The 20,972-nt window shown below is 51.9% G+C and overlaps 2 protein-coding genes across 2 annotated transcripts; both read left to right on the top strand.

The window, feature by feature from the left end:
* Positions 1-107: 107 nt before the first annotated feature.
* LOC34623754 (glyceraldehyde-3-phosphate dehydrogenase) lies at positions 108-12,970 on the top strand. Its single transcript, XM_026335957.1, has 8 exons — positions 108-112; positions 236-337; positions 9,640-9,835; positions 9,946-10,263; positions 10,682-10,859; positions 11,460-11,554; positions 11,726-11,979; positions 12,247-12,970. The coding sequence occupies exons 1-8, from the start codon at positions 108-110 to the stop codon at positions 12,968-12,970; spliced, it is 1,872 nt and encodes a 623-aa protein (XP_026191742.1).
* Positions 12,971-15,140: 2,170 nt separating this feature from the next.
* Positions 15,141-20,763, top strand: LOC34623793 (uncharacterized abhydrolase domain-containing protein DDB_G0269086). Its single transcript, XM_026335956.1, has 11 exons — positions 15,141-15,227; positions 15,445-15,892; positions 16,572-16,741; positions 17,404-17,498; positions 17,711-17,775; positions 17,976-18,049; positions 18,266-18,394; positions 18,605-18,679; positions 18,932-19,016; positions 19,741-19,844; positions 20,710-20,763. The coding sequence occupies exons 1-11, from the start codon at positions 15,141-15,143 to the stop codon at positions 20,761-20,763; spliced, it is 1,386 nt and encodes a 461-aa protein (XP_026191741.1).
* Positions 20,764-20,972: the final 209 nt, after the last annotated feature.

The following is a 20,972-nucleotide window of genomic DNA, read 5'->3' as shown; positions in this document are numbered from 1 at the left end:
AGCAGCTGCCAAAGCCAGCGGGAGTGTGGAGCTCTGGAAGACTGCCCTTAGGTCGGTGGGTGACTCCCCCCCCTCGACAAACTACGCCTGGCGAGCAGCAGCAGCAAATGCAGCAGCCGCAAACGGCTGTAAGCGCGTCGGCATCTGCCGCTGCCGAACATGCAGCAGGAGGTGTCACGTCTTCTGCTGCATCTGGGATCGACGACTCCGAGAAGCAGCCTGTCGGGGGAGGAAGCGCAGTCGCGACAGCCGCAGCTGCTGCTGCGAAGGGGGAGGCGCAGCAAGTGCAGCAGCAAGTGCAGCAGCAACAGCAGCAGCAACAGCAGCAGCAAGTGCAGCAGCAAATGCAGGAAGAAGAAGACTCTTCTGCTACTCCCATATGGCCAAAGGCGAGACCATTCGTGAAGCGAGCGCAGCAACAACCGCAACAACTCGAAGCAGAGACACCTCTTCTACCTGGGCAGTGGCAGCGATTTGCACTGCCTCAAGGAAGAAAAGACGCAGTCAAGGCTGAAGAACGAAGACGCGTGCAGCACCAGCAAATGCAGCAGCAAATGCAGCAGCAACAGCAAATGCAGCAGCAACAGCAAATGCAGCAGCAGCAACAGCAGCCGTCGAAGCCTCACATCAGCGAGTGGAGCGCGGTACCTCCCACACCGCTGCCTTCCAGCAGCAGCAGCAGCAGCAGTGCTGTAGCACATGCAGAGTCTTCTGCTGCTGCTGCTGCCACCAAGACTTCAGCGCCAGCAGCGAGCAGCGTGGCAGGCGACACGTCAGTGCATCCGCTTTCCTCATCAAAAGCAGGAGAAAGCGGGAAGGCTTCGAAAACGACGTCTAAGCAGCAAGAGCAGCAAGAGCAGCAAGAGCAGCCGGTGACTACTCGCGCTGCTGTACCTTCTGGGGGAGGTGAAGCAACTGCCGCTGCAGCTGGTGCCGCTGCAGCAGCACCAGCTGCAACAGCTGCACCAGCTGCACCAGCAGCAACAGCAGCACCAGCAGCACCAGCTGCACCAGCTGCACCAGCTGCAAGTTTGAAGCCTCCAACAGCAGCTCGACGACGGCGCTCACGATCTCCGTCCTCTGCAAGCGGCAAGGGTTTGTCATTGTCTCGTGCAGTCTCGCCACGTGCTGAAGCAGCAAAGCTTTCGAGCAGCAGCGATGTGGCTACGAAAAAGGCAACTCCCAAGGATGCGTGGGGAGACGAAGACACCGCGGAAGACGGGCTTGCTTTGTCTGCTCCCTCCCTGACTGCTTCCTTCAAGCCAGCAGCAGCAGAAACAACAGCAACAAGAGTTTACTCCATTGGATTTCTCGCGAAAATAAAAACTTATCCCAGTTGTAGGCCTCCTGAAACACCCGCCGTGATTTGCCTCGTAGATGGCGCATTTATGATCCCTCAAGCTTCTCCAAAGCCACTGCAGCACACTTCTTCTTCTTCGCAGCAGCAGCAGGCATCCTCGACAGAGCAGCAGCAGCAGCAGTGGCTAAGAAAGGCGCAACGAGACGCTCATCAGGAGGACGGAATGATGCGTTCATTCGGCGCTGCTCGGTAAGTGTCGCGATATGCATTTGGAGATAGGGAGAGAGAGAGAGAGGGGAAATAGGGAGGGAGAGGAAAGGAAGGGGGGAGAGATAGAGACAGAGAGAGAGGAGAGAACGAGGGGAGAGATAGGGAGAGACAGAGAGAAAGAGGGGAGAGATAGGGAGAGAGAGAGAGAGAGAGAGAGGGGAAATAGGGAGGGAGAGACAGAGAGAGAGAGAAAGAGAAGAGAGAGAGAGAAAGAGAGGAGAGAAAGAGAGAGACAGAGACAGAAAGAGAAGAAAGAAAGAGGGTTGACTTGTTGCTGGGGGTGTTGTTTTTGCCCCTCCAGGATGTGGTGGGATCTTGACGGCGGGGGAAGGAAAAATGCTGGCAAGATGCAACTTCTACTAGACGTATATGTATATATATATGTGTGTGGTTGGTACTTTTTGTGATTTTTGCATCTGTTTAAGCAAAACAAAAATACGCATATGTGCATGCATGTTTTTTTGTGCTATTGTTGCAGCATGGCTGGGTTGCCTGCTCAAGCAAGACCGTCAAGTGTTTCTTTAGGAGGCTTCTTTTCTCAGGAGAAGCCTCCAGACTTCACCAGCGTTCGTCGGGAGAGACTGCAGAGGCAGCCCGTGCCGCAAGCTGTCACGCTGCCCTCACCCTCGAAAGACTCGTGGGTTGTTATTCAAGAAAAGCAAAAGGAGTGAGGCGATTGTTGCATTCTTACAGGGAACTCTGTGGAGACTGCCGTGATGCTGCTGGATTTTTGGTGTGCGGTGACAGCCTTGGGCAGCTCGCTGAAGGGGGAAATCCTTGCGTGTTTTTGTTTCAGCCTTCCGACCCCCTATGTCACGCTGTCTGCGTGTAATGCTGTGTGTATGTAGGTGTTGCACGCACTTACATATGTGTATATACATGTGTGTATGCATATCTCTCTCTTTGGAGTACATATACATATATATATATGTATATGTGTGTGTGTGTGTGTAAATATGAGTGCACCATGTTTGTATGTATATATACTTAAAAGACTGCCCCTCGAAAACGTGCTTGAGCAGCTTCGAGTTGGATCGCGGGGGAGGGTGGCGGGTGTATGATGTTTTGTGCTGCACTTCAAGATCGTCACGTCCATGTTTTGAATCCGCGAGTGGTGGCTGTGTGTTGTTTTGCAGGGATGCGCGTCTGGTATTGCAGCGACACTTGAAGGGTCTTTTGAATAAGTTGACAATCGAGAAGTTTGATCGCATTTACCAGCAGATCCTCTCGGCAGGCATCAAGGTGGAAGAGGAAGTCAAGTGCCTTATGCGCATGGTGTTTGAGAAAGCCGTTGCTCAGCACCACTTTATCCAGGTGTGTCTGCTGTCATGCGCTTGCCAGATGCGCGGCTCTCTCTGTCTGTCTCCTCTTGATCTTTCAAAGGCGTCCTCTGGACGGCACGCTGCTCGACTTGTTGCTGCTGCTTGCCTAGCTTGTTTTGTTCTGCTGCGGGGATGCGGAAAGAGTGATAGTAGAGGGAGATATATATATATATAATAGAGAAATATATACATGCACGTAATACTGGGAGAAGGTGTTGCTTCGACGATTGCATTTTTGTGCAAGATGGATGCCGGAAGATAGTGTCGTTCTTGCATGGTGTCAACTGTCGGTTCAAGAGCTGTGCGTTGCGTTTGTGCAGATGTATGTCATGCTCTGTGGGAAGTTGAAACTCGACTTTCAGGAGCTTCTCGAGGATGATCACCGAAATACGAAGTTCAGGAGGTACGGCGGAGGCATTCAGATTGGTTTTGAGGGGGTGGGGTTGTTGTTATGGTTGTTGTCAGGGTTGTTGTGGGCTGATTTGCATCAGCGTGCATGCCTTTATAGCACCCCCGTGGTGGTGGATGTGTGTTGCTGTCGCTTGCTACACCCTCAGAATCTTGATTGACCAGTGCGAAGATTCTTTCAATGCCAACTTAGAACCCATTTCCGTGCCGAAGGATCTCAATGCTGACGATGCCTACGAATTTGAACTCAACTACAAAAAGACAATGACGGGTACGTCCGCGGAGAGCTGGTGGGGTTGCGTGCGATGCAGGAAAGGGGGAGGGAGGCGGCAGCCTTTTTATGTGTTTGTGTTGGCGACCAAGCGTGTATCTCGCATGTATGCATGCATGCAAGCGTCTATGTGTATGTGTATGTTAGCCTCTATGTGTGTTCGCGTCTATGCATGTATGCATGCATGCAAGCGTCTATGTGTATGTGTATGTTAGCCTCTACGTGTATTAGCGTCTATGCATGTAGTATGCATCATAGATGCTTGCTTGCATGTACAATGGGTGGATGGGAGCTGTGTGTGTGTCTGTCTGTCTGTGTTTTGTTCATTGATTGCAGGCAACATGATCTTTGTTGGTGAGTTGCTCAAGTCGAAGATGATCTCGCAGGCTATCTTGCTGGAGTGTATCGACAGGTTGCTGCAGAAGCGCGAAGAGTGTATTGCGTCGAGCAATGGCGAAGATCAGGGGGTTCATCACGTTGAGGCTCTTTGTGCCTTCCTGCATACAGTTGGCCCTTTCTTCGACAATCCGCAGGTGAGGCACTGTTGCGGAAGGCACTGCCTTGCAGAGAGGCGGGGTGATGGTGGGTTAAAGGGGGGAGGTTGGGTGTATTGTTGTTGCTGCTGCTAGCGCGGCAGAAAGCCTTCTTCTGGATTGCATTTGCACTGCGCGCTTGTTCAGTGCCTTGTGCGAGAGACAAAAGCGGGTGAAATTGGGGGTGGGGTGGAGGGGAAAAAGAATAGGTGATGGGGGGGAAAATAGAAAAGGTGGAGGACGAAAAAGTGTTGTTGCCGTGTGCTTCTTGTTTGTGCCTTTGGGGAGGATGCCTGTATAGGGGGGACGGTTTGAGGGGATTGTGTGGCTTTTTTTTTGCGTTTGCAGTGGCGATTGTATGAGGAGTTTTGCTCGCGCATGCGAACAGTCGAGGCTTTGGCGAGTGACACGACACTGCCTTTTCGCGTGCGGTGTCTCATGAAGGATGTCTTGGATTCGCGTGCAGCGAACTGGAAGCGGCAGCCTCCGCATCAGCGAGAGGGTCCAACAACCCTTGACGAGCTGCATGCGCAGCAGCAGCAGCATGGAGCAGCAGGCGGGGGGGGGGGCACTCCTGCTGCAGCAGGAAGCGTCGGAAGTGGTCTCCTCTCGTATCCTAAGGACGGTTATTATCGCGACAAGCACCTCGCAAATGCAGATGAGGGAGGGTGGGAGTTGGCATCCAGCAAGAGAGGCGGTGCAGTTGCCCACACAAAGACGCCTTCTAATGCTGTACGTCAATGGATCTAAAATTGCTGTTTCTCTCTCTCCTCGCAGGATCTAGGAACTCTCGTACGAGGATTAAAATATATGGCTTTATGTGTATGTATGTATGTGTATATGTGCGTGTATGTATGTATGTATGTGTGTATGTATATGTGTGTATGTATGTGTACATGTGCATGTATGTATGTGTATATGTGTATGTATGTATGTGTATATGTGCATGTATGTATGTGTATATGTGCGTGTATGTATGTATGTGTATGTATATGTGTGTATGTATGTGTATATGTGTATGAATGTGTATATGTGCATGTATGTATGTATGTATATATGTGTATATGTGTATGTATGTGTATATGTGCATGTATGTATGTATGTATGTATGTGTATTTGTGTATGTACGTATGTGTATATGTGCATGTACGTATGTGTATATGTATGTGTATATGTGTATGTATGTGTATTTGTGTATGTATGTGTATATGTATGTGTATATGTGTATGTATGCATGTTTGTAGACCTCAATGACTGCTGCCTCTGGAGGATTGGGCAGCATCAGCAGCAGCAGCCAATCTGCTTTCAGGTAAGACAGCCGAGACGGACGTCGGTTCAAGTTTTAAAGCAATAACTACTGCTGCGGGAGCTAAACGGCTAAAGCAGCAGCCTCCTGATGCATGCATGCATGCATGGATGTGTCTATCTAGCCAATGTACCTGTTCGTCTGTTTGTGTGGGCTTTTTCCTGCCCCCTCCCCTGCCTCCTTCCCCTATGCTCATGACACCCTTTTTTGCATTGCGTTTTTCACCTTTCAGTCAACTCGGGAGGATGCGGCAGGAACGTGATCGCGACCGAAGAGCTCATGGAGGAGATTCTCGCCGCTCTGTCTTGAGTGACTCCCGCCGCGTCATAGTCTCTATGGACGACAAGAAGAAGAAAAAGTTCGACAAGAGGTGTATATGCATATATCTATATATGTATACTCATGTATGTGTGTAGATATTTGTGTTATGTGCATATACGTATGTGTATGCGTATGTATGCACATGTATCTACATATGTTTGTATGTATGTGTATACGTCTGTGCATGGATGTTGGCTGGCAGGACAGACACGTAAATCATAGCGATATGCATCGCACTGCTTGTCTGGATAAGTTGCGAGAAGAGCTGGCATTTGCGGCCATGTGTCTCGTTCGTTCTTTTTCGTGTTTTTTGCAAGCAAGCGTGTTGCACCCCGCTTGCTTGCATGCGTCGGCTCGTGCATTATTTGAAGGGGGATGTCGCTGCTGTGTTTACTTTTTCGCTCAGCAGCAGTGCAGGGGCTGGAGGCAGCAGCTCAAGCAGCGGCGTAGGTGGATTGCTGGATGTGGAGGGGGCACGCGCTGCTGCAAGGCGCGAGTTTAGCGACTTGATTTGTTCAACTGTGGAGGAAGGCATCGAAGTTTTTAGCGGCATTCAATGCGATGGACCGGAGGCGCAGCAGGTAAGATTCGTTCCTGCAGCCTGTCTCTCTCTCTAACTCACTCATCGACAGTCGATTCAAAATTTTAGAAAAAGACCGTTTTTGTGGTTCTTCCTTTCTCTCGCCTCCCTCACGGTTTCCCTTTTCTTTTTCTCTGTTTTTCTGTTTTTCTCCCTATCGATCTATATATGTATGTATGTGTATATCTTCCACCATGTGTGTGAGAGAGCGCTTCCTGCTCTGGATGTATTTGCTGTGCACCTACTCGGCTCGTCGGGGATCTCTCTCGCTGGCTTATGGGAGCAAAAATACGCTTCTTCTTCTTGCAACGCCTCTCAACAGTGCACCTGCTGCCTGCGCAAGTCGGCGTCCCCAGGTGTCCAGACAGCGAGAGGCTTGTCTTTTCGCGTGAGCTTGTGCGCTTGGCTTGCAGGCGCTGTTGCTGGAATTGTTGTTGGTGGCGGCTGACAAGCTCGTCTCCGACAAGGAGTCGCAGAAGCAGCAGAGGCAAACGCTTTTCCAGTTTCTGGTTGCGCTTGCTTCTACAGACGCTTTCCCTCCAGACACGCTGAAATTTGGGTAGGGGCCAGCTTTCTAGGGTGCCTCTTGTGTTCGTTGCTTCAGTGCGGCTGCGTTGCTGCAGCTGCTGCTGAGAAGTGTGTTTTTCGCTCGAGGGAGAGGGACAGGAGGGGGGGTGGCAGAACGTGGGCAGGGAACCTTCTTTTGCACGTGGTGTCAGCAGCTGATGCGCGCGCCTTTTTGCCGCTGTTTGCTGCTGCAATGTATGCGTTGCAGTTTGCGCGATTTCATGGGCTTGAACGAGGAGGGCGAGGGTCTCTACAAAGACTTGCTGCTTGATGCACCGCACCTCCCAAACTTCATGCGGGAATTTCTCGATGTTGTGGAGGGTGAGGAGGGGCCTTCTCTAGCGTTTGTTTGATGTGCCTGTGTATATTATATATATGTATGTGTATTTGGTCCGATGCCTAGATGTTTACGCATACAGTTGTCCACCTATATAAATATGTATGCGTATCTATGTATGGACAGCTAGTCGTTTCGAGTCATGGAGCATCGGCTCGCACCAGACGCATGTGTGTCGTGTGAGCCGTGTTGGTGCGGCAGTAAGACGGGCGGTTGTATTTTGCGTGCTGTGCTTTGCTGTTTATCTTTTGCTGCTCCGTCCTTGGCCTTGTGGTATGTTTTGTGAGGTTTTTCGGATGCTGCACTGATTTGGGGGGTGGGGGAAAAGCGGGGGATAGGAATAACGGGGGGTTGACGGATACGCATTGCACGTGATCGTTTCGACGTGGCCCCCTACAATTCTCTCTTGCGTCTTGATGGTCTGTGCTGCCATTAAGTTCCTTAATAAAAGCTGCGCGTCTCGTCTGCCCCTTGCACGCTGGTGTGGCAGCAGAAGCGTCTGCCTCGAGCCATCGTAACTGCTGCAGGCGTGCGTGGTGTATGTGGCTGCAGCGAAAGATCCTGATCGACGTCTCCTTAGCACTGCAGCGTTGGACGACCTTAGGGGTAAGCTCTAAGCCACGTGTGCACGTCAGAGCGTCCTTCGCAATTGCTCCTCCTTGAGGCAGCCGCTGTCGTAAATAAGTACCAAGGAACACGCAGCAGCAGGGGCACTGCCTAGTAGGACGTTTCTGGTTGCGCTACCACCCTAGCAGCCCCGCAAAAATTCCTTCCTGGCTGCTTTTAGCCATTTGCTGCTGCTAGCTGCCCATCGCTGCAGCAGCGACAGCGCGCTACAGCGGCATTGGCTTTGCCACGCCAGGAGCCTTGGGCTTGCTCCTGGAAGGCCGGCACCCTACCAAAGACCTTTTAAATAAGGTGCCCGTTTCGAGTCTATTGGTTTTCGGGGTAGCTGTACTTTTTTTGCAAAGCAAATCCCCTATGTAGAGCGGGGGTTGCATGTTACTATTTGTGCATGCACGAGCAGACCCTATCGGTCTGAAACGGATACGGAGCTGTGGCATGGAATTGCAGATGCGCGTTGGGGTGTCTTGGGTAGAACCTAGTACGGTGAGTATTTGGCACTTGGCCTCTAGTGTAGGGCTCAAGTGAAGGCGCAAACTCTTTTTTCAGATTCTCATGAATTTTCCATCGCAAACGACCCCGGTGCCACCGGTATGCGCGCAACCGTACCTCGGGTGTACGTACAGGACATCAACGCTAGCCAAGTTGGCTTTCATGACCAAAAAACGGGTTTAGGAGCTCAAGAGTGTTTTTAGAATATAAAGTGCAGCGATTTCGTTTATTTCGGATGATTTAGCATGAACTTGAGGGGTCATCCGACTACGATTTCTAGAACCGGATGGACAGCGGGCCGAACAAGTGTTCACCTCCGACCCATCCCCCCCTCTCCCCCCGCGCAAACAAGTCCGAGAATTTAAGCGCGTGGCCTTTGTAGAGTGCTGGGATGCGCTGCAGAGAGTCTGTCCGATACAAGTGATATGCGAAGCGACGCCGTCGCATCGTGCCCCTCCCTCCCTCCGTGGGGAGGGGCCTCCCCAGGGCGGGAGGGAGGGGCTGCGTGAGGTCTCGGATCTGCCGTGTTTACGGATCCTTGATGTCTGTCTTTTATCGACACGAGTAGACAATTGCAGAGACGTTCCCTAATTTCCGCCTAGAGGCGGCGGTAGAGGCAGCTGCCCCCAGATCCCCAGAGACTCCCCGCGTTCCCTGCTCTGTCTGTGTGCCGTGTGTGTGCTGCAATCGACGCCCCCGACTGCCGTCCCCCGTCTTGGCAGTGCCGCCTCCGCAGGGTGTATCTCTTCGCCTCCGAAACTCCAAATGCAACTCTAAATACTCAGCAGGAGTGCCGCTTCTGTCTCTTCCTCGTGTGTGGCGTGTCTCTGCCCGTATGTGCCGCTTCCTTGTGCCGCTGCCGTCGTCGCTCTCCACTCCCCCCTGCCCCGTCTTCTCTACACCGAGGCTTCCGGTCTCCTGTGTCTGAGTGCTGCCGTCCTCAAAGCTCCGAAAAATGCGATTCTCCGCCATCCTCTGCGTGGCGGCTTCCGCCGCTCTCCCCGTATTACCCCTCAAACTAGACAGCATTTCAAAAGACGAAGGACAGGCCGTCTTCAGCGTGAACACCTTCACGGAAATTGTAACCCCTCTAAACGCAGAGGGAGACGCCGTCTCTCCAGAGGGCTTGCAGCCGTTTCTCTCAAGGGAAGGGGAAGCAGAGGAAGTCGGGGAAGCTCTGGCAGAAAAAGCTGATGATGACAGCGCCGAACTCTCCGCAGAAAACACTTCTGCAGCTTTCGAAAATGCAGCAACAGAAACAGAGGACCCCCAAGACGGGGTGTCTCCCGAGGATTCTCCCAACCTGGCTGTGTTTGCTCCGCGAAACTTCCGTTTCTTCGATAGTGCCCGTGGCAAGGTGTTGAATGTCTTCTTCCACAACGCCTTCGGTACGCTGCTTACCCTTCGCTGCATGCTAGCACAACCGCACTCTCCTCAAATAGATCCTCCAAGCTCTGTGGGGTGCTCAGTGAGCCACAATAGACAAACGGATGCTCTCGCACCGGTTTAAATACACAAACACATGTATGCATATGTATCTATGTACGCATGTACATCTGTACAAATACATGCGTGTGTATGTGTCTGCGCTGGATAACAAACGCTTCTGCAGAGCCGTTCGATCGAGTTGCATGCTATGAACTCAGCGAATCGCCGTCCGTGTGTGTAGAGCACCCACGATGCAGTATGCAGGAAGGGCAGGCGTCGAAATCGCCTCGATGCGCTTTGTCAAACGCGTATCTTTCTCTTGCTGCGTCTTCTCTCTGCCATCGCGCCGTGGAATCCGTGGAAAGCCCATCCGTGCAGAAGGAGGAGCTGCAAGCCGTTATTCTTGATCTCATGAATGAGCTTGGCGTGGAGCCCATGCCACTGATGACTGCCCTTCAAGAAGCAGGAGCATCCAACGCAGAAAGCATCTGCGAACTCGCAAAGGCATGCCTTTAAATTTGCTCCGCAACTACGTTGTGCAGACAGATCAGCTCGAGTGCAGCGTAAAGAAAAGAGGCTAGGGGGGCAGCCTGTAGCGATGGCGCTCTAGATACTGGAGTCTTTGCCGATTTATATGTGTGTGTACCAGGTATATATGTAGGCATGTATGTACAAGTGTGCTTATGCGTATGTATTGGTGTGTATTTACGGGTATGTTAATGTGTATGTGTAGGTATGTTCATGTGTATGTGTAGGTATGTTCATGTGTATGTGTAGGTATGTTCATGTGTATGTGTAGGTATGTTTATGTGTATGTGTAGGTATGTTCATGTGTATGTGTAGGTATGTTCATGTGTATGTGTAGGTATGTTCATGTGTATGTGTAGGTATGTTCATGTGTATGTATGGGTGTGCTTCTTAGGAACTGGCAGCTGAAGTGCTTGCTACAGAACGGAATATGAAGCAAGTAGAGGAAGAGGCGAGTAGTGAAGTTGAGACATCGGAAGAAAGCCTCCTCGAGGAGCTGCTGCAATCCTCTCTAGGCTTTATTGGGGGTAGCGCAAGCCCCCTCTCTCCAGCGGGTGCAACGTTGTCGGGGAGTAAACGAAGCCTTCGTCCCCACAACCAGCTCTCCGCGAATGAAAATAAAGCCTCATCTGGTAAGCGAGGACGTTTAGGGTTCTACACTTAGCGTTGTGGACGTGCCTCTGTGTTCATGTTTTGCGCTTCTGGATCTATGCGAGGCACCTAAATATGTAAATGTAGAGGAAGGGGGAGTGTAAAGTGTGTGTAAATGTAAGGGGAAGGGGGAGTGTAAAGTGTGTGTAAATGTAGGGGAAGAGAAAGTGTAAAGTGTGTGTAAATGTAGGGGAAGAAGGAGTGTAAAGTGTGTGCAAATGTAGGGGAAGAAGGAGTGTAAAGTGTGTGTAAATGTAGGGGAAGAAGGAGTGTAAAGTGTGTGTAAATGTAGAGGAAGAAGGAGTGAAAAGTGTGTGTAAATGTAGAGGAAGAAGGAGTGTAAAGTGCGTATAAATGTAGGGGAAGGGGGAGTGTAAAGTGTGTGTAAATGTAGGGGAAGAAGGAGTGTAAAGTGTGTGTAAATGTAGAGGAAGAAGGAGTGTAAAGTGTGTGTCGGTGTGCATGCATGCATGTGTCTGTGTGTGCGTGTGCAGCGACGGCAGTTTGGGCTACCCCCGGAGTCGAGACTCAGGATGCACGCATCCGCATTGGCGTGAACGGATTTGGCAGGATAGGGCGTCTTGTGTTTAGAATTGCAAGTTCTCGACCAGACATGGTGTGTTACGAGGCACCCATGCGACGGCGTTAGAGCAAGGCGCGACGGGGGGTAACTGGGGGGGGGGTGGTGGAGAAACGGCTCCCTCACCAAAAGGCGCAGAGAGCCTTTCCTGCCCCACTCATGCTGCTGCTGCTGCATGCGCTGCGTTCTTTCCTGCGCTGCGTGCAGGCTATCACCCACGTGAACAGCAGCATGTCTCCAGAGTACTTGGCGTACATGCTCAAGTTTGACTCTGTTCATGGCCGTTTTCCCGGAACGGTAGAGGTTCAAGACGGCACCCTCTTTGTGAACGGCAGGAAGGTGTATCTTACTTCTTCGCGCGATCCCAAGACGATTGACTGGCAAGCCAGCGGTACAGACTTTGTTTGCGAGAGTACAGGCGCGTTTTGCACGCTGAAGGATGCTTCGCTGCATGTTGACAGGTGATTACGAAGTCGACTTGCACCTGGCCCTCTTCGTTTTCGTGGCTTGCTGCTTCCTGGGGAGGAGCTCGCGGATGCCAGTCAGCGCCCGTGCTGCTGCGCAGCCCGACTTCTCGCCGTTTGGCGCGCGCAGTGCGCGGCTCAGTCGCTTGCGCTCCGCACGGGAGAGTCTCCTGAGAGCTGCTGCCGCTGTATACGTGTTGTCTGTCATTGCGCCTTTTTTCTCGATGACTGTTTTGCATTATTTCGTCTGTCTGCGATGTGCAGGCCGGGGGGTGCGCGTCACGTGGTGATTTCGGCTCCTGCGAAGGACGAGGAAACGCCGACGCTGGTGGTCGGGGTGAATGCAGAAACTGCCTATACACCTGAGATGCGTGTGGTATCCTGTGCTTCCTGCACGACGAACGGTCTGGCGCCCCTCGTGAAGGTGATCGACTCGAATTTTGGTCTTGAGGAAGGCTTGATGACGACCGTTCATGCTGTAACGGGCACCCAGCGAGTCGTTGACATGGCCAGCGCAAAGGACTGGCGTGGCGGGAGAGCCGCCGGCTCTAACATCATTCCTTCTTCTACAGGGGCGGCAAAAGCCGTCGCTCGCTGCTTGCCACATATGAAGGGCAAGCTGACGGGCATGGCGTTTCGCGTTCCCACGCTGGATGTCTCGGTGGTTGACTTGACGTGCCGTCTGAAGAAGAGCACTTCCTATGAAGAGATCAAAGCGGCAGTTAAAGCCGCAGCGGAAGGCGACATGAAGGGCATTTTGGGATACACCGAAGAAGACGTTGTCTCTTCGGATATCACCGGCACGGAGTGCAGCACCGTGTTCGACGCCAATGCAGGCATCATGTTGAATCCTAACTTTGTGAAGCTCATTTCCTGGTACGACAATGAGTTCTCCTATTCGGCAAGGCTGGTAGATCTGATCGCCATCATGGCTGCGAAGGACGGTCTCGTGCCGCAAGGCACAGGCCTTAACAGGAAGCCGTTTTGAGCGCCTTCGAGTTTGGAAGGGAGAGAAGCACCAAACGTGCACCCTTCGAGGAGGCGTACAGCCGCGGCAGCTGCTGACTCGGAATCTCGAGAGACGTTGGTTTCGCATGGCGCAACTTATGGGTCTGGCGGCGCCACTTTGCTGCGCCGCTCCCGTTTCTTCCCTGCACGGAAATGCATTCGTTTGCCTGTCAAACATGCATGTGCAGACTGATCCCTCCATCTGTGCAGTATAGGCTCGAGCACTTGTGTCTGTGCGGCCTGTGCGCCGGCTGTGCTTGGAGCGCTCGCCATCTTCTCTGCGTAGATACATGCAGCGAGACGAGAGAAAGAGACCAGCGATCTCTGTTCTTGAGCAGCCTCCGTACTGATGCATGCAACCCCACCAGCGTGGGGATGTGTGTGCATGTGCACACCGAACCACCCCTGTTTGCTGCGGTTTTCGTATTTTTGCCAGGAACAGGGGGAGCACAAAGGATTTGTGACACTGCGACTCCTAGGGGGAACTTGAAACGCTCTATCCCGTCCTTCTCCCTCTTTTTCGACACAATGCCGCTTTGCGGTTTGAGTCATAGGGTCCTTAGTTGCACCCCTAGAAAACATCGACTGCAAGCAAGCAGACGGATGGAGGCGGCGCGGTGCACAGCAGCCGCCTCATCTTGCGCGCGCAAGACTCCCCCTGCTTGCCTGCTGCCGTATTCCACGTGTCAACAGCGAAGAGGCGCTCCCTTGCTTAAGTGCTCCTGGTGGCGTTGCCTCGGTGAGTGCTCATGCATTCGCGGTTTCTGTTTCAACACGACTAGAGCAGGCGTCCTTGTTTCTGCTTGCCTCTCCAGGGAGGAAGCAGGAATACGATCTGAAAGGGTAGACGTGGTGTGGCAGTCTACCCCTTCGGCCGTCTTCCCGGCGCTCCCCCACCCCTACAGCCGCACGGAGACGAGGCTCTCCACAAGCCGGCTAGCTGACAAGTCAGCGGAAGCATAAAGCTCCGATCTAGAGTTCAGCAAGTCAAGTACGGCGCTGCTCATACGCCCTCTTTCCAACCGCTGACTGGCAGGGGTTTAAGGCAAAGAGAAGAAGCAAGAGGGATCGGAGCAGCAGTGATGCCTGCGCACTGGTCAAAGGGCAGCAGCACTCGCCTCGCAGAGGAGACTTGCTTTGTTGGCTAATCGAGCGTTCATATGAGACCTTGACAAAAAATCCTGGTTGGTCACTGCAGCCGCAGTGGCATCCGCCTACTCTGCAGGCATATCTGCAATCGCCCTATGGTATCCAACCCTGTCAAGAGTCACTACACCTGAACTCCATATTGAAGTCACCGACTCAAGCACCGTCTGCAAGGAATCATATCACGGTGTATAGTGATCTGCGTTTCTGCTCTCTTTTAGAACTTGTAGTGCTGTGCAGAGTGCTCTTGCTCTCTCGGCTTCTGCGCGGACTGCGCTGAAGCCGATTGGCGTATACTGCAGGTCATACAAACAGTTTTAATCGTTTGCCAGCTAAGACACGGGCACATAAACCCGTGCATATATATATATATACATACACACGTATCATGTATATTCACACATACATACTTAATCCATGCACACACGCAGATGTACTCCTTCCACTGTGAACGTTTGTGAAGGCAACTTTCTAAATGTAGGTAGACCCGCGTATCCAAGGATCCCATGCCACTGCTAATGCTCTCAATTGCTTCTGCATGTGTGCGGAAGGCCTATGTAACACCTGCCTACTGTAGGCGTAGCAGTGGTGCTTGGAGCTCAAAATTTAAGGCCACAAAAAGCAAATAAATGCTTTTCTTATGTACCAGGCATGTGCATTTTGGTGGTGTTATCACAGGAAAGCGGAAAAGACCCAGCTTCCTAGAGACTCAACTGCGGCACCGCCGCCCCTGCATGCAAGAGGGTCAGCAGCTCGTAATGCTGCTACCGGAGGCGACCATCTGCATGCTGCCTGCGACTCCCTTTCTTCTTTAGCGCATTCCTGTTCATCTCTTCTTCTTCATTCTGCCGTCCTTCACCATAGTCGTGCGCTGCGCTCTGCGCTTCCACGACCACAGTCCATTCGCGAGAGCCGCAGCGGCGCTCAGTAACCCCAAGAAGCAGAGGATCACTCATAGCAACAGAAACAGCACGCCAAGCAGCCGGAAACGCGGCAGCCCGACCATGGAAGCAGGCAGGCCAGGAGATGCGGCTGGTGGAGCGACAGGCGGGGAGGATCAGCAGAAGCGACGAAGGACACGATGGGGGCGCGTACGCAGCATCCCAGCCCTAATCCCTTCTTTCTCATGACCCTTGAGGCAGATATTAGGGCAGAAGACATGTATTCATGCGATTTAGGCAAAAATCCTGTTTCCAGATGGCCTGTTTGTACAAAGGCACCTCAGAAAGCTCGAAGTGTATGCACACACTGTACGTACACCCGCCGCGTTTGACTTGCACTCTGCGTGCGCGCGTGTCTGCGATTCAGGATGGACCTGGCGATGGCGCGTCGGCCGCAGAAGGTCCTGCAACTGCTGCCGCATCAGCCGCGCCGCCTGCAGTTTCTTCCGACGCTGCGACAACTCCCGCAGCAGCTGCTGCTGCAGCTGCAGCCCCCGCAACAGGAGGCACCACCTTGAAGCTGCCGTTCAGCGTGCAGGCAGCCGCAGCAGCCGCAAAAGAAGCTCTCGAAAAGGCAAAGCGAGCGGCTCAGCTGCAGCGGCAGATGCAGGAGCAGATGAGGCAGCAACAAGCAGCAGCGGCCGTTGCCGCTGCAAGCACCGGGACGGGAGCGGCAGCTCCCTCTGCGGCTGCTGCTGCCGCTGTTGCAGCCGGCGCAGCCTCCAGCACGACGAGCCCTGCAGCAGCTGCTGCTGCTGCAGCGGCAGCTGCCACTTTAGCAGCGCAACAAGCGAAGGCAGGCACGGGAGCGCTGGGTACGGGCATAGGCGCTGCGAATCCGCTGCTGCAGCAGCAGCTGCTGCTTCTGCAGCACGAGGCTCTGCAGCAGAAGCAGCGGAAGCAGCAGGAACTAGAAAAAGAAAAGGAGCTGCTGCTCAGCAAAGCAAGGCCTTTACGCTTCGATCGTTTGGGGAGGGAGATCGACGCAGAGGGGCGCCTCGTGGCAGTGAAGCCGGTGCTGCACTCGAGTCTAAAGATCAACCGCAGGCAGCAACAACAGCAACAGGTAGGGGAGACTGCTGCGGTTGCTGCTGCATGCGCGTCAGTCGGCCCTCAAAAGGGGCTGCTATTCATTTTTGAAAACGATCATACGCAGATGCTGCTGTGGCTGCTGCCGCCACTACTGTGTCGGCTCTTCTACAGGCAAGCGAGTCGATGTACAACGATCCAACAACCTGCCCCTGGTTCGATCCTACAATTGAGACCAAAGCGCCTAGAAATCAGGTGTGCTGGATGCTGCTGCTGATGCTGTTGTTATACGTGTTGTTCGTGTTGCAATTCTCGTTGTTGTTTTGTACGTGTTGCTGTTGCTGCTTGAGCTGTACGTGTGCGTGCTGCTGTCGGTGCTGCTGGGTCTGCATCTTTGCTGCTGCTGCTGCACTGCGTGTTTGCTGCTGCAGCGCAAACGCAAGGCTCTCGAGTTTCTTCCGAAAGGTCACTTTTTGCGGGTCGAGGCTGACATGCTGCAGTACAAGCAGCAGCAGCAGCAGAGAGATGCCGACGCAGCAGCAGCAGCAGCTGCTGCTGCTGCAGTAGAAGAAAATCCTTCTCAAACACCCCTGCAGAAGCTGGATGCCGCCGTGCCAGATTTCGCAAGGATATGGGTTAGTCCGTCTACATATATATATATATATATATATATATATATATATTTATTTATTTATTTATGTGTGTGTTTTGTTACGGATCCTCCTTCTCACAGCATGCTATATACATGTATATACATGTGTGTATGTGTATATTTATGTATTCTCATTGCCGGTGCATCATGCTTGTGCATCTTTTCTGCTATTTTTTTCATGCGCATGGTGGTTTTGATCGGAGATGTGTTTGCGGTGGATGGCGCGCAGCTGCTGCACTGCCCATCAGTCGAACCATGGGATACGCGTTTGTTGGCAAAGTCAAGCGCCAAGGAAGAATACAACATTGATGAAGTAGGCCTTTACGATGTCGCATTGGAGACAGCAAGCAGATGCAGCGAGAGGAGTCTGTGATAAGCGTGTAGTTCGTCTCGGCTTCTCGAACTGCCGCACGGCAGACGCAGCACAGGCAGCGCATATGCCCCCGTCTACAGTGTCTCTCCATATGTGCATCTAGACGTCTGTACTCCCCCCTCCTCCTGTGCAAGGAAGCTATATATAGCGGAAGCTTCTGAACACTCCCCCCCTCCAGCGGTGCAGGACCTTACCTTTTGAGAGCTTTTTTTGCGCTGCGGTGTTACAAACACAAAAGCAAAAAGACTTGGTGTGAGGTTTGCCTGTCACAGACAAAACTGGACGCACTCGTCGAACATCCTGCACCCGTTATTCTCGCCACACGGGGTGATACAGTCGTTAATATGTATCTCACGCCGCAGGAAAGGTGCTCTACTTAGTTCCCTCAAGTTCTGTTGGTGTCGGGTTTTATTATTTGTATATATATATACGTATATATACTTTAAAATAAATAAATACATATATATAAATATACATAAGGCTGCCGTTGTATGCTGCGGTGAACTATCCTCTTTTCTTTTTTGCTTTACGTCTGGTTGCAACGGTTTTTGTGTGCATGCGTGTCTGCCTTTGCAACAGAAAGAAACTACGGCGCCGGAAGAGGCAGGAGCGAGAACGAGAGAAGCAAGACAAGATTCGCATGGGTGCGTGTGCGTGGTAGCTAGTGATTAATTTCATGTAGCGGCGGTGGGGTGCTCTGTGCCGATTTCTCTGTTATGGGGATCCCGAGGATGTGTTTGTATGTGTATGTGTGTGTGTGTGTGTATGTGTATGTCTGTGTGTGTATGTATGCATCTGTGCATGTGTGCATGACTGTCTACTTGGCGTGCTTGTGCATTCGCAGGCTTATTGCCTCCTCCTCCCCCGAAGTGCAAGCTTAGCAACTTGATGAGGGTTTTGGGGGATGTCGCTGTCGCGGTAGGCACCGCGCCGTGAACCTGAAACTGGATGTGGCAGAGAGTGTTTCTTAGATTTGAGTTTGTGTAGGGGCTGCTTTCTCTCGCACGCTTTCTTAGAGGGTGTGTTTGTTGGAGGCTTCGGGGAGGGCTGAGGAGGAAGGAACTCTGATAAACGTCCACTATGTCTTGCATGGTCGTGGTGGCACTGCGGGGTCGGTGGGTGTTTCTGACGCAGGACCCTTCCAAAACGGAGAAGCGAGTGCGAGAGCAGATGGCTGCTCGCCTAGAAGGGCACGAAAATCGCAATCAGGAAAGGAAACTCACAAAAGAAGAGAAAACAAAGAAGACTATCAACAAGTGGAGGGTCTGTTGTGTCTTTCAGCCTGCCCTTTGAAGCTGCACCCGAGCAACCCCCACCACCATCACCACCCCCACCACCATCACCACCACCAGCGTGCTGGCACGTTTCTGTGGCACGTGGTTCATGCACACGAAAGGGCAAGCACGCCGATCTCTCTAGGAGTCATGAGGTGTACAAGGCATTCCTCCGTTGTGCTTGCTGTCGACTGTGCAGTTGAAGCAACAGAACACGTGCAGTGTCGCCGTCTTCCGCGTCAGGTCTCTCGCAAATAAAAGGCATCTTTTTAAGGTAATGTGGAAAACCTTCAAAACGCTAGACAAGTTGAAACGCAGTTACACCATTCAATCCTGAATGGAGTTGCCCTGGTACCTGAATTCGAAACCCTAAGCGCCGTGACATCTTCCGATTTGCATGCAACTACGACCTTGTCGTCATGCAGAACTGCGCGAATATATATATATATATATATATATATATATATATATGTATATATTCGCGGCATTAAGGTGTACACGTGGGGCTGGCGGGTGCTGCCTGCAGGTCGATACAAACGCGAGGCAGTTTCATGTGACCGGTGTCTGCGTCATCGCCCCCCCCCCTCTTTGGAATGTGGTTGTTTTCGAGGGTGAGAATGCTGGTGTTTTGGTTTCCGATCATCTTTGCAGCCCTTCTGTTTGCGTCCTTGCTGGGCGGCTTTCTAATCCACCAAAAGGGCTATCGCTGTGCTGTCGCTGCGTCTACGGGTTCACGTGTACATGTGGAATGTGAGTGAATGTGTACATGTGTGTACATATGGAATGTGAGTGAATGTGTATGTATGTGTACATGTGGAATGTGAGTGTATGTGTATGTATGTGTACATGTGGAATGTGAGTGTATGTGTATGTATGTGTATGTATGTGTACATGTGGAATGTGAGTGAATGTCAACATGTGTGTACATGTGGAATGCGAGTGTATGTGTATATGTGTGTAGGTGTAAGTGTAAGTGTGTGTATGATTGTGTGTATATGTGCACGTGTATGTATGTGCATGTAGACGTGTATCGGTGTAAGTGTATGCTTCTATGTGTACATGTGCACATGTGTATATGTGTATTGTATGATTGTGTGTAGTGTGTAAGTGTAAGGGTGTATGTATATGTGTGTTTGTTTGTATGTGTATGATATGAATGTGTGTAGTGTGTAAGTGTAAATGCGTGTATGTATATGTGTGTATGTGTATATGTGCGCGTGTGTCTATGCATGTGTGTAAGCGTGAGTGTATGTGTATGCTTAGATGTGTCGTATGTATATATATATACGTGTGCATGTGTGTTTGTTGCATTCCTTTTTTGTTTTTGTCTCAAAGGTTCCCATCGGTCGATCAAGCGCCTAAGGGCTCTGATGGAGAGGAGGATAAAGTGGAAGGATGCAGAAGGGGGTAACGATGCGCACACAAAGGGCCAGCCCGATGTAAGGAAGGTGCAGTGTTTGCAGATGTGCCTTGTCTAGGCGAGTGCATAGCTTCTCGCAAGTTTGCAAGGGTATTCTTTGGGGTGTATGGGGGCTGTTGGCTACTGCCGGCGTCGTTCGAGTTGCTGAAAAACAGTTTTAGCCCGTAGAGCAGCGGAGGAAAACAGCGCGGCGTGTCGTGCAGCTGCATAACTGCGGTCGGTGTGTTGTTGCATTGCTGCTTAGGAGTCGGAAGAGGAAGCTGAGGAGGGCGACACGCAGCCGGACGAGTGCTGCCTCTGCTGGCTGGTGCGTTGCCAGCCGTTTCGCTAATGTGTCTTTAGTGTTTGCTGTCATGAAATCATGCGTGGCGAAGGGAGCTGGGGAAGGGTCCTTTTGCCAGAGTAAACTGATCTCAGGTGTAACGACGTCGATCCGGCGATATACTTCTGCACGTGATTCATGCTGCTTTTGTCGGGGGGATTCATGCTGCCTTCCTCTGGTGCTTAGGGCAACAACAAGACTCCCAGCTTTTCAAGCTGGAAACTGCACAGAATCCATGGCGATGCAGAGGCACGGCGCCTCTTCAGAAATGTGCATGCAGTAAGCTGCGGGGTGGGAGGGTGTTCGGGGTGGCGTTGCATGCAGCAGCAGCGAATTGCCAGGTTGAGACGTCCTAGGAGGCGTTCAGAGAGAGAGACAATGCGGCTCTTGTGTGTGCTAGAGCGCGTGTATACATATGTATATATATATGTATATATTGTATGTATATGTATGCATAAATATGTGTATAGCAGTCCTCTTGCCCGATGGTGTGTTTGAAACTCGCTGAGGCACCACACTTCTTTCTTGTTTCTGCTCTCTTGTGTTGTGTGGCTCTTCGAAGGAACACTATTGGGAACACGCACAAAAATTCAGAGACGCTCATATCGACTATTGAACGAGCAAAAGGCTTAGCGCGGAGCTGCCGCTGTGAATGCCGCTACTTCGGCGCAGTTTTTTCCAGCTTAGTAGCCAGCTGCGCTGGAATGTGCTTATTGCGGCATGTTGTGCGTCTCACGCCGCGCCAATCCATCGCGAAGCTTTCCTGGAAGTAGACGCGCAAACCTGTTTTCTCAGTCTCGCAAACTTGACCACAGCCGAAGCTTT

The sequence above is a fragment of the Cyclospora cayetanensis genome, unplaced genomic scaffold, assembly GCF_002999335.1.
Source record: "Cyclospora cayetanensis isolate NF1_C8 unplaced genomic scaffold, CcayRef3 CcayRef3_contig_87, whole genome shotgun sequence".
NCBI classification, from domain to species: Eukaryota; Apicomplexa; class Conoidasida; order Eucoccidiorida; family Eimeriidae; genus Cyclospora; species Cyclospora cayetanensis.
The sequence above is the reverse complement of the archived record's forward strand: the minus strand, read 5'-3'. Positions and strand labels throughout refer to the sequence as shown.

Bases quoted from the DNA above. Each gene is read 5' to 3' on its own strand.
- LOC34623754 (XM_026335957.1), top strand. The intron at 10,264-10,681 runs GCATGCCTTTAA...TGTGCTTCTTAG, and splicing joins GCATCTGCGAACTCGCAAAG to GAACTGGCAGCTGAAGTGCT. The intron at 11,980-12,246 runs GTGATTACGAAG...TGCGATGTGCAG, and splicing joins GCTTCGCTGCATGTTGACAG to GCCGGGGGGTGCGCGTCACG.
- LOC34623793 (XM_026335956.1), top strand. From the start codon at position 15,141: ATGGAAGCAGGCAGGCCAGGAGATGCGGCTGGTGGAGCGACAGGCGGG. The intron at 15,228-15,444 runs GTACGCAGCATC...TCTGCGATTCAG, and splicing joins GAAGGACACGATGGGGGCGC to GATGGACCTGGCGATGGCGC. The intron at 16,742-17,403 runs GTTAGTCCGTCT...TGCCTGTCACAG, and splicing joins CAGATTTCGCAAGGATATGG to ACAAAACTGGACGCACTCGT.